This window comes from Plectropomus leopardus, chromosome 1 (assembly GCF_026936395.1).
Source record: "Plectropomus leopardus strain MGB_pleo_1.0 chromosome 1, ASM2693639v1, whole genome shotgun sequence".
Lineage (NCBI taxonomy): Eukaryota > Metazoa > Chordata > Actinopteri > Perciformes > Serranidae > Plectropomus > Plectropomus leopardus.
In genome coordinates, this window is record NC_142176.1 from 34,614,858 (window position 1) to 34,627,921 (window position 13,064).

The 13,064-nt window shown below is 40.5% G+C and overlaps 1 protein-coding gene across 1 annotated transcript in view; it reads right to left on the bottom strand.

Moving 5' to 3' along the window:
• Positions 1-1,638: 1,638 nt before the first annotated feature.
• lrrc49 (leucine rich repeat containing 49) overlaps positions 1,639-13,064 on the bottom strand; it is a 39,906-nt gene continuing 28,480 nt past the window's right edge. The window contains exons 14-18 of the mRNA XM_042488684.2: positions 9,480-9,714; positions 8,938-9,123; positions 8,589-8,698; positions 4,951-5,104; positions 1,639-2,467 (exon numbers count right to left, since the gene is read on the bottom strand). Of these exons, the coding sequence (XP_042344618.2) occupies positions 2,252-2,467; positions 4,951-5,104; positions 8,589-8,698; positions 8,938-9,123; positions 9,480-9,714 (901 nt within the window). The 3' untranslated portion in view covers positions 1,639-2,251. The remainder of the gene's footprint in view (positions 2,468-4,950; positions 5,105-8,588; positions 8,699-8,937; positions 9,124-9,479; positions 9,715-13,064) is intronic.

A 13,064-nucleotide genomic window follows, 5' to 3' on the forward strand; every position in this document is an offset into this window, starting at 1 on the left:
TGATGTTGTTTGACACTCCATACCCCTGCAGTTGCTCCTCCAGGTTGGTGGGGTATACTTGCCGACATACCTGATTAAATAAGGGTTAAAAATTCTTTGTGGGATGGTTTGAGTGAGGGGAGCAGGAACAGGTGGTGAGAAACTGGTGCAGCCTCTCGCCTTCAGGGACATTCCAGTCTAAGTTCACACTACCCAGAGGAACCTTCATGGGTACTGGACCTGCTATCACACACATACACACACATACAGACAAAAACACACTGAGAGTGTCTGCCTGACAGGAGGCTGATGGTCCATGAGGTGCTCTTAATGCTGTCCTTCAAGTTTAAGGCCATATCCACTCTGTTTTTATTTTGAAACAGCATTTTAAAATGAAAATATTAACATTAGCAATTTAACATGCCTGAAGACACATATCACATGCCTATTCAGGTACACTGAGAATGTGCATGGCAGTGTAAACAGGAAGCAGACTGTCAACTCTGTGGTTGAGTGTTAGTTAGAGAAAATACTAGAGATGGGAAAAAAGTAGGGTTAAAGATGTCTTTGCTTGGACCAATGCCAAAGTGGGAACCAGGCAGCAACCTTCATGGCCGAAAAATGAAGCCAATGCAGAAGAGCTACAAACTGTAATTCCTTGAATGGCCTCTTAAGGCTGGCTCCAGAGGTGAGTCAATCGCATAGACCACCATGTTAAAATGCCCAACTTTACAGCAACATGTTGGTACAAAACAGGTGCTGGATTTTAATATAACTCAGCCGTTAAACTTTTATTTGGGCCTAAAGTCACCGATGATTAAGGGCAGGGCTGCTTGCGTGACAGGCGCTCTGTGAGGCATTGCTACAGTCCTTGAATCAGATCCAGCCCCCGCTCCTTCACAGTTCCACGCTCTTGTTCATCACTTCTGGTTCAAAAACCCAAGATAGCGACGGCTGAAATGCCAAAAATGAGGCTTCAAAACGAGAGTCCACAAGCCAATGGGTGACATCACGGTGGCCACATCCATTGTTTTATATAGTCTAAGGGTATAATCTTTAATGAAAGCAACATGAGTGTGGCTGTCAAGGCAGCGCAAATCAGAATGGAAGTTGCAAATTCCACGACATATTAGAGCAGCACCAGGAGAAATCTGTTGGTGGGGAAAGCCATAGAGATGGGAAAGGTGTACCTACACAAGAAGGATGAAATGACAAAAGATGGGAAGACCTAGCTATAATTTTTAGCCTTGACAAGATGTGGCTGATAAGACCCAATCAGGGAGCGAACATGGGAGTCTGTGTCATCATTTTTTAAAAAACTTTCGCTCTCATCTGTCAAGATAAAGAGGCAACCATGGAGTTTTCATTGTAAAATAGGGCCAGCAGGGTTGTCAAAGGTCTCAGTTTAAGAGGTTCCAATACGTCAGAGTAGTGTAGACACGAGGCGCAAATGAAATGAAAACGCATTAGTGTGGATGAAGCCTAAGACATGAAGTTGAGCATTAACATATTTTAGAATTTGACTCAGACTCACAGAACCAGGGGAAACTTGCAACTTAAAAAACAACTGGTTTGAACTGATTAAAGAAAGTTGAGGCTTCTTCACTCCTGTGGACAGATTTCCAGGAGAAGGCGATCATGTAAACTATGTACACAAACTGAGTGTTAATACAGAATTTTTAATACTAAGTACAATACAGAAAATCAGTGGTAAACAAAGAAAAGTCCTTGTCCTCGTCTGTGCCCTTCCTTTTATGTCAGGCAGGAAAAAGTGAGAGCGATGCATGAAACATTATTTAAGACACAGAAAAATCATTCTAGTCTCGACAAAAGAGACACGGGTCATTTTCAGCTGATGACTAATGGTGGGGAGGGTTCATTCAGAAAGCTTTTAAAGTGCAGAGGATGCTCCGTAGGGACCACAATGCACTATGAGTCAATACGTCCCTTTCACTTCCTTCAAGTATGTTACAGCTCCAAGCATTGAAGAATCAAACGATGTGTTTTCAGTGAAAATCTACATTCAATCAAGACGCCTTTATGGTGATTATTTCCTCAGACATCTTTAAAACAGTCTACATCCATCTTAAAGAGCCTCTAGGGAAATATACCCTTCAGTTTCCAAAGATTTTATTAACTGTCAGTGGTAAGTCACTAAGTGATGATGTGCTATAAATGGAGTTTGAGATGAAGCCCCGCAGGCGCCCGGGAAAGCTAGGTCCATATGTGTGCATTGTTAGTGTACAGTGTAAGAGTGAACCTTTGGTCCTCTTCACTTGGTCTCAGAGAGCTTCGCAAGGCTGGCTTGGCGGAAGGCCGCTCGGTCCCTCATCTCCAACACACAGTCTCTCACCATCTCTGCAAACATGGAGGGCCAGAGTTTGTGCAGGGCCTCACCCTTCAGATTGGTGTCTGATGCCCTTTGGACCAACTCCTGGAGGTACTGCTCTATCATGGCAGCACGCTCCGATGACTCCACAGTGCCCTCCTGTGAGGAAAACAAGAGAATATCATTCATGGTGATTCCATTGTCATAAGTACATTAAGGTGAGGTGAAGTGGCAGGAATTCATAGCACGAAAATGTAAAGCTCGTACACTAGGTGCAGTAGTTGAACACAACAATGTAGATCTAAATGAGGCTATCACATGCACATGTTTATTATAACTGCTGAAGCAAGATATTTATTCTTTAGAATGTCATTAAAACGGGTGTCAGTACAGTCAAAAAAGCATACTATTTTGTAGCCAAAATGAATGATACAGTAAGCACAAATTACAATACAGTACAGCACCCAAATATACTTTAAATGTCAGATTTAACTTTTGAAATTCCTGTCATGAAGTTACGTCTTAGAGAAATGAGAATATGGAATAAGTTAACACTGTTGAAATGCCTTAATCTTGATGACTTGAGATAAATACAGAGGTACAAGCTACACCAGGCTTTGGCCTTGCAGACTGCTTGTTAGGAGCATTAATTCATTGCTGGTGCTGGTTTGGGGATTGCATAAATAAAAGATAAAATAAAATAATGTAGGGCCCGTAACCTGGTTCGGAAAATATGTTTTGCATGGCAGCAAACTCTAACGCAATAGACACTTTTCACACCCTCTCACACCACACGTTCATTTCCTAAGCCAATAAAAATAAATGATTACTTTATGAGGTCATGACACAAAAACAGGATACAGTGTAAGGACAGCCAAGACAGCACCATAAAACACTGGCAAAGCCAGCCGCCATTTGGGTTTTGATGCATCTTTACTTGTACTTGGAGTGGCCAAAAAGAATGGAGAAAGACTCACATCACAACAGTAGTTTATTACATATCATATATAAAATAAGTCTGGATGAATATGTGATGTCTCCAAATACGTCCTAAAATGATAAAAAGGTTTAATAAAATGATTGCTGGTTTGCTGAGGAGTTCAATGGATTTATGCTTAAAATGATAATGACTGTAACCACAAACAGTTCCACTGCACATTAGTGTCGGGTGAAATTCTCATAAAGTACACGAATGCATGTTGTCCTTCAGAGGTTTGCTGAGATTTTCAATAAATTCCTGTTCAGGACAACATGTGACCATGTAAATTTTGCTGTGTATTTTTTGTGAAAATGAAAGGGAAAATCAGCTCAAAATGACATAATAACCCACTGACACTGAATTTCCACATATTTGAACTGCATTGAAAAAAGAAAATGTTGCAGCAGTCAGTATCTGATTTCTTTTGGTCATATCCGGGATGTGGCAGAAGTGCATACAGTATATATAAATATACCAAATGGTGCCATAAAAATCAATTTGGGTTCAGGTAAAAATATTTGGGAGCAGGTAATTTACAGGTACATGCACAAATGCATGTTTACTTTAGTTTATTAGGATTCTTATTAGATACAGCATTGCTGCAGCTATTCTCCCTTAAAACAGACTTAACATACTGACAATGCAACTATTACAACTTTGATCATTACACGTAACAGCTTATTTCTTCATATTTTGAGCCTTGCAATGCCAGCCCAACCCACTGATTGAATGAAAAGTTGTACTATAAAGACATTTTAACTATGTACCAGATAATAAAATGAAAATCCACTCATTGGTGGATGCAGTGTATCCTTAAGTAAAAAGGCTAATCTGAACAGCAGGCAGCAAAGTAAGAGAGATGTGACGCCGATACAAGAAGCGATATTGTACTATAGTTCCTGATCTTGACAACACAAGCTCAAACACACCACTCCAAAACATCTTGGTGGAAGGAAAATAGAAATTGTATTATGAGTGCATTTCTGGAGCTGGCCATATGCTGTGATATACTGCCTAAAATTCTTATTATTGTTTGTCGATGGAACTAACCCTCTCAACTGCTGAGTGGGCAGTTATCCCAAATCTGACTTATTTATTTGTTGTGGTGAAAATGAACATTGAGTTATGTTTGGGACTTGGAGCTCAGCATTGTTTTTAAACCACAGCACAATAGCACAGAAAGTGAAATCAGATGTCCTATTGGAATAATGCATTCAGCAAAACATCTGTGATGACAGCTGCCTGCATGTTTACTTCTGTGGCATGCACATGCTCACACACCAATTATACAGGGTGGGTGGCAAATGTTGATTCCTGTCTGATGGTGCACTAGACTTATTATATTTATTTTACATGGAAATACTTGTGTTTGGTAAATCATTCTCTTGCCACCTGATTTGTTGCCTTCTAACTTTTGTGAAAGCTCAGCTACAATAGATGTACTGCAACAATGACAGTTAAGTTTGACACTCTACAACTCAACAAGGCCCTGTTGGCAAATAGTAGACAAGTGGATAGATGTGGGACTCAAAATAGCTTTTACAAACTTTTCTATCACCTTCAAGAGTTGATGAAGTTAACCACTAGGCCATTGTTAAAAGATATATGTTTTTTAAACAAAAAAAAAAAAAAAAACAAGAATAAAAAAATTAACAGAGCTGACCTCAGGGCTCTCTGCACTGCAGTCTCTACTTGGGTAGTTGAACAGCGCTCTGCTCAGGCCCTCTCCCAGGAGCTTCCCATTATCTCGCAGCTCCTCCGGACTCAGTCCTGCCCGCCGGCCGCGCCCCTCCAACAGGAATTGCAGCTGGCGTTTCCTTTAGGGTGGAGAGAAAAAGGTAAGTTGGACACACAACACACCTGAGGAGAAACAGTGGCAGAAAGTGAGTGATGCCAAGGAAAAAACAGTAGAGTCCTTTGAAAGTGATGTAAACTACATCGCAAATGTTGCTGTCTATCAGTATGAAATCTCCTGTGTTACACTACTGCACAAACATGTTCCACAGGCCAGTGCCAGGATCCTGAAATAGTCTGTTCAGAGGAGGCTAGAGGCAAAAATTCCATATACAATAAGATAAGTTAGTTAAGTGTCTCTGTGTGTGTGTGTGTGTGTGTGTGTGTGTGTGTGTGTGTGTGTGTGTGTGCCAAAACGCATTAGTGTGTGTCAGTCACACATTACACTGACTAACAAGGTAAAACAAGCTTAAGGAAGGTAGACACATGTGTTTGCGAGTGTGTGTGTATTACTGTCGGAGAGAATCATGTGGGCATCAGTTAAGAAAGTGTTGTGTGTCGATCAAATAAATTTGTTAATAGAGGGTAATTGAGTGTAAACATCACTTGGGAGAACAGCAGTTATGATCAGATTACAGCAAAGATCAACTCAGTCAATTGGCTCTTTTGCAAGGAAAAGTCAATGTGGGAAACCCTGAAACACTACTTCTAGAGTACATTTTTTCATTTTGGGTTTGAGCCACAAGTTAACATGATACTTAAGTTGCTATCTGACTTTAACAAACACAGCCAGTAAAATCTATTTAAAGGTCTTGTGCAATTTTTGGGGTTTTGCAAGATACAACAAAAGTATTAAGGATTACAGTGGGTGCATTCCTTAAAACAGTTTTCCCTTGATATTTCCCTTCACTGAGACCCGTAGTGATTTTAGGTTTTTCTAGTACAAAAATGTTTAGGGCCTTTCTTATACATCAGTACAACACGTGCACAATGTGGCATTATAAGCAAACAGCTGATGAAAGCAGGAAAATCACAAATAACAGAAGTGGGACCTCATGTTGCAATTATTTGTAGTAAATGCTTTATGCTGGTAGCAAGTATTGTATACACTTCCAAGTAATGACTGAAAATAGCTTTGTTCAGCAGAAAACAGAGAGGTGCCATAACTGTATGCCTTTCAAACAATTTGTCCTGTAAAACCTGGCTAACTGATCAATTTTACAGGAGCATGTGTCCACAACAAACTGTAACCAAAATCTAACAGTGAAGGATTACACACATCATAAACAGTGTTGCAGCTTGGTCAAATAATTTTTTTTAGAAACATTACAACGTAATTGAGTAAATGCTCCTTATGCTGCACATCACACTCTGGTCTAGTCCGTTATATTGACTGATTAAAGACTTAAGTTAAACGAGAATCCATAAGGATGTGTACGTTAAAGGAAAACTTCACCCATTATATATCAGTTACACACTCTTTTACATTGAATTTGTGAATAAAAATATCTTGAGTTAATGAATTGACTTCCTAGTCTCACACAACTCATGCGGGATAATCCAAGTCTCATTTATCCAGTCACATACTCAGTACTTGTCAAACAGACAGCCCTTTGAGCCAATTGACAAAAATGTTAATTTTACCTTGCTAAACACAGGAGCTGCTGGTCTACCGCTGCTTTAATTGGTTGTCTGTGTAATTGTGTGACTTTGCCGAACTCAAACTAACACTTTAAAACACCAAAATCACACAATAACACAAACTAACTGATAAAGGCAGCAGTAGACAAGCAGCTCCCTTCTTCAGCAAGTTATACTGTTTTCGTCAGTTAGGCCCGGCTTTAAAGAGAACATAGTTAAGTTTCACTTCCAATTAAGTTCACCGTCAGAAAGAGCTGTCTTATTTGGAAGTGCTGAGTACAAATGGATAAATGAGACTTGGATTATACTGCATGAATCGTGTTAGAGTTTGCAAATGGATGTTTTGATAGTTTTGCTGTTATTAAACAGCTCACCTATGAAATTCGTCAAGATTTACCTCTGTTTTTGGATTCTTCTTTCACCGAAAGCAAGCAAGAAAAATGTTTTCTTCACAAATTCAACATAACACATGGCAAGTAAGTACCACATACATGTGGTAATTTGTGGGGTTGAGGGTTCCTTTATTATGATCCTTGCGAAGAATGTCTGTCATGCACGTTTACACGAGCAAAGGTTTTAATTGCAGCTGCACGTAAAATAACATCCAAGGCATCTTACAGTAGTTGGATCCTCGTGGGAATCCGTGGGAATGTCTGGGCCTACCTCTACACACTCTGTTATGCAGGAGCCATGACAACTCAACAATGTTTCAAGCTAAACCCACTAAGCAACACAAGAGCTTTGTGGGAACATGAAACATAAACTCCTTACATTGTGTTTTCTGCAGATGTTTTAATGGTTATCTAATTTCCCTTTTCCAGTATTTTTTATCCACAAAACTTTATATAGCACACAGTCTAAGGGAGGAAAGTTCTGATAAATAAGAGGACAAATTAAACAGCAGTTTGTGTAATAAATAGATGTGTTCACTAAAAGGGTAATAATTTTGCATGCAGTGATTAACATGTCAGTACTGATGGGAAAAAAATCTTCGGCCTTGGGCTGCTGTGTATTATCTATCCATAAAAGTGTATGAAGCGGGATGAGATGAAGCCTAGAGCAAGTTGTCTTAAAGTTTACCGGTTCATTTTCGACATCATTCTGAAAGGACAATCGAGGACACTGAGGCAGCTCAAACTCAATACTGGGCTCACATAATGACATGCTGCGTAAAAGTAAGTGACAAGTTGGTTTTATTTTTTTGTTTACATTTTATTTAACATAATGTCATTGTCTTCGACCTTGAACCATATAACATAAAGGCTTTCATTTCCTTAATTCAGTCATCAAAATTGAGGTTAATTGGAAAGATACTGATTAATATAATACCGTTTCTTAACCAGTCAGATGATTCAAACTGGCAATTTTCCAATCTTTAGAACAATTAATAATAATAATAATAATAATAATAATAATAATAATAGTGTGGTGCAGTTTTGCTTTTGACCTTTTACAATTTAAGCTGCACTTAAACAACCAATGCAGACCATTGTAAAAAGTTCTTGTGCGTGACAAAAGCAGAATTTTGCTTTGTGAGGATGTTTCTTATTAACCAAGAGTGACAGACCTCTAGAGCTTTTGGCTGGGGAGAGAGAAGAATGTTTGTGTGGAAGTGCCAAGTACCCACCCTTACCCTGAGACACATAGTCTAATTCCCCTGGCTCCTTGGTGCCAGGCTCTGTCTCGCTGACTAACACAAACACACTCACGCACACACACTCAAATGTATACGTGCACAGGCATGCACGTACATGTACAGTAGCCTACACACTCACAAGCTTTAACTCACACATACACATATAAGAATCCACCTATTCTTAACACACTCAAACAAATGACGTACAGAGTCCAGGGCACAGTACACAACTGTTATTAAAATGCACTCAATGTTATGTTGTGGTTAATTTTCTAAGATCAAGTTCTTACCTGGATTCCTCTAACAGCAGGAGGAGCCGGCAACGTGGAGTTTCGGTAGCTGCTATATGACCCAGTGTCCCAAACACACGCTCCGCAGCGATCACATCATTCATGGTCACCTAGGGATACAGGTAGAATTTACACACACAGCAGGAGATACTTTATCATGTGTATCTCCAAACTCTGACAACACAAAAGAAGGACTTACAGCTTTGTCAGGGGTTATACCATCTTAAACCATCCAGTCCCGGCACAAAACTACAACTCTGTACTGTGTTTTACTGAAGAACATTTAACAGTAGTGGTTGGGATAAGTAAGCTGAAAAAGGCTGCAGGAGGAATGCATAAAGGCCCTCACCTCTTGGCCATTGATCCTCTGCAGATTAAAGTGATTGAGGCGGTAGATGACAAAGGAGCGCCACAGAGCCAGACTGACCACCGGGTTGCCCGCTGGGTGGATGGTCAGCTGGTCCAGACGCCTCACCTGAGTCAGGGCCGCCAGCTGAGGCAGACGGCTGATGTTGGTTTCTAAGAAGATCAGGTGCTGCAGGAAAAGTAATCAGTTCAGACAGGTAGAGCTATGTAGCTACAGTATGTTTGTCCATGCCTGCTTCAGCTCAATTAGTTGATCATAGCAAAGATTGGAAAAAATGTCCTACTTAATATATTGTACATGAAACATGTATTTCCATTATAACATTTATTATAAAGAATATCATTAGTCGACTGTGTGACAGTCAGCTCTTGTACAGGCAAAATTAACCTAGCTTAGACAACGAAAAGTGGACTGGGAAAAACCTTACACAGAGAGTCAAACATTTAAGGTAACGTGTATATGGTTTCCCTCTTGCTGTGAACATTATCCCATGCCTTATTCTGGTATGTGGCTGCTTTTCTCACCGACAGATTTGGAAACTTGACCCTTATTCGCGGCAGTGTTGGTACAATGGCGTCAAAGTTGATGTAGCGGAAGGTTATTACAGTGACAGCACCAGCGGTCTGAACTCCCCAGCCCCTCTCCAGGGCCTCCAAGGCCCCGGGTCCGAATAAACGCAGGGTGTCTCCATCCAGCTCTGCCAGGTGACTGTCAGAGAGGGACAAGCTCTGAACACTGCCGCTCCCTGCCTCCACAAGCCTGCAAAAAACACACACACACACACACACACACACACACACACACACACACACACACAAACACTTGATTTGCTGAATGTGCAACATTTATTGCCTTTAAGCACATCTTTGGGCCAAAAGTGCTTTGCTTACATTTGTTTTAAAAAAGGAAGCATTGTGCTAAAAGAAGGTAAAGGCAGCATCGCTGCAGAACACCCAGCAGTCTAGTCAATGTCCTATTTGTCTCTCCTAATTGTTCTCTATTCTCCTATACGACAGTTGAAGTGCCCTTCCCTGATAAGAGAGTCGTGAGAGTGGAGAATCTAGGCGCGTCTCAAGGAGACATAATCTCCCTGCCCGAGCCCATGTGCTCAGCCCTCTGGGTCTGCTGACACTCAGGGGACTTTTCTGCATAGCAGGGCATCGGATGGCTACTGGCTGCACACTACTCAACACTGATTATTTTGAGTTTAGCCCGCCAACACACTAATCACCCCTATTCATATTTCACACCCTTCCAATCTCGCCGCAACAGAAAGCCATAGTGGTTAGAAGACTAATCCTTTGATTACAGAACTCTTATCCAAGATTCTTGTTGAGACCGATTTTTAGAAAGTGTGTGTTTGAGAAAAGAGAGAGTGAGTCAGGGACAGGAAAAGGACAGCAGACATACTGTAGACAGAGAGGTACATACATCAGGAAAGACAAGGAAGCTGTACTGTAACTGAAGCTTCTTTGAAAAGGCCACCTTTGTTGCGTGCACAGTAAGACTGATCCCCCAGAGATGACTCCTCTCTGTACCAGTTCCCTCTCATAACTGAGAAGCAAAAGGGGGATCAAACATTTGGAGAATTGATCAGAGCTGCAACTAGGGATTTTTTCCCATGGCTTAATCCTCTTATAATAAATCTGTGAGCTGTTGAGCTAAAAAAAAATATATACCAATGAGAAGTCTCCAGATTGCTTTATTTCCTATCCAAAATCACCTGATATTCGATTCACTTACACAAAAGACAGGATTGTCCAAACTTTTTTGAATGGGGGCCAGATAAGATAATGTGAAAATACCATGGGGGCCAGCTGCTTCTCGCATTATATGGGTTATTTAAAAAGAAAACATACAAATGACTCTACTGCTTCATCTTTCACTGAAAAAGTATTTAACTTTCAACTGCACCTGAAAGCTGCAGCCCTTTCTGAAAACATATTAGTTCCGCCTGCGTAGTTCCTACTTGCTGCATATCTACAAGATATATGATAGTCTTGCCAATGTGGGGTAAATTGAAAAAATGCAAAGTGATCTGCTTGATTAACCAATACTGTGTGATGGGCCACATATAGTCTATTTTGAACAAGCCAAAGGACATATAAAGTCAAGATTGTCCCCTGACATGAGAAAAGCGGAAAATCCTCACAACTGAGAAACAAGAGAGTGAGATACTTGTCTTTAGTCTGTAACAGCTGAGACAGTTAGGATGGTTTATGTATGTTTACTAACCAGTTATCATAGTGGAATATTCTACCACACAGCTTCACATTTGTAAACTGCTGGAGGCGGAACGTGACTCTACACTGACATCCAGCTCTTGGTGGGTGATACTTTGGCCTCAAGTCACTATGACTGAATCATTCTTGTGTAAATACAGGTGAATGGTCAGGTGCCTCAGGAGACAGCAAAGTGCAGGACCAGTTCAGACTATGGCTGTAAGGCCTTTAGGAAACTTTCTGAGTATGTGTGGTCTGCTTGTAAGTGTCCATAGAAGTTTAAATTGTGATTTAAAGTATTCTTTGAGGCTGTAGTCTGCCTTGGAGTTCGGTGGGTTTATATAAGTTTAGTTAGTTTTAAATAGCCTTTAGGAGAGCAACAACAACCTAACATGAAGCCACAAAATACACCTGCCCTTAAAAAAAACTCAGATTAATCGTGTACTACAGCCTGAGTCATTAAACCAGTGACAGACGGGGAATATCCCACTCGGTCATCATATCTGTATCCAGACACATTACTCTTAGATGATACATAATGAGATCCTTCATGCACACTGCATGAATGCCATTCCTAATCAAATGTCAAGGGACGGTCATGGAGAATATGGGGGGATTGCCATGGGCACTGAGAAGAGGATATGGTGTGGCAAAGTCATTCTTATGGTTAATTTTTCCTGGTGGCCAACAGCCAAACTCTAACTAAAAAGTCCCCTGATGGCACAGACAGCTTTTTCCCCCCAATGACCAAGATTACAAAACACACATCTATAAAATAGATGACAGTACACTTTGAACAACACATAAGGTCAATATCACTCTCGTTCCTTGTTACACTACTAACCGCTAGAATTAAAGAAAAGGGCGCTGACAGATGTGACAAGGCCTAAATAGAGTGGATTTTTGAGTGCAGCTACAAAATCAGGAATAAGTACATAAATGTTTTAAGATGAGTGCAAGTTTCCATATAATGAAATGTACATTGTACAACAACAAGAGCTTTGACTGGAAGCAGGTGTAATACTTAAAGCATTAAAACCAAGTTGTAAGCAAATGTCGTATTTGTCGTATTTTCCCACCTGAACCCTATTTTCCCTTGTTTTTGTGTCCAAATGACTAATGGGACCAACAATTTTAAAGAGTGCTGCAGCCGGCAGCTGAGAAACAGGGTGCAATGTAACCACCAATCAACGCCCACTAAAAGTGTTGGTTTTTGCTACTGACAGGCTCAGATTGTTTTAAGTGTCTGATAAAACATTTATCTTAACCTTTCATTTGAGCTGTTCTTTTTTATTTAACCAAGTTGCACACAATAAGAAGTCTTGTTCTAGCGTCTTGTGAGTTGATGTACTGCAGGAGACCAAAACAAGCAAACCACATCAAACAAAAGGTAAATAAAAACATTTTATTTCTCTGTATGGGTCATTTCCATAATGTTACCAGACACTTAGAATAACAATATGAGCCTGTCAATGGCAAAAACAAGCCCTAAGTGGTTACACTGAGGCCCATTTAGCAGTTGCCAGCTGCAGCACTCTCTCTTCATACTGGACCAATTTCAAAAAATGTTGTTCCCAGTCACTTAGACACAAAAACATGTGAAAATAGGGTCCAGGTTGAAACATACCAAAGCTTCTCTTTAAAGTTGCAAAGTCCAAGTGGCTTGGCCAGCAATCGACGGGGAGGCAACGGCCATTGAAAAGCAGTTCAATCATAAGGATACGCCACGCCTCCAAGATGTAAGATTGCCAAAGGCAGAAAATCAGTAGGATTGGAGAGTGGTGCAGGAGATGGAGCGTAACATGTAGATAAGTCATGTAAAGAAAGAGAGTAACTTCTGTGTGCCTGGAAGTGTGCCACCAACATACTCTGCACTGTGTCATGTAT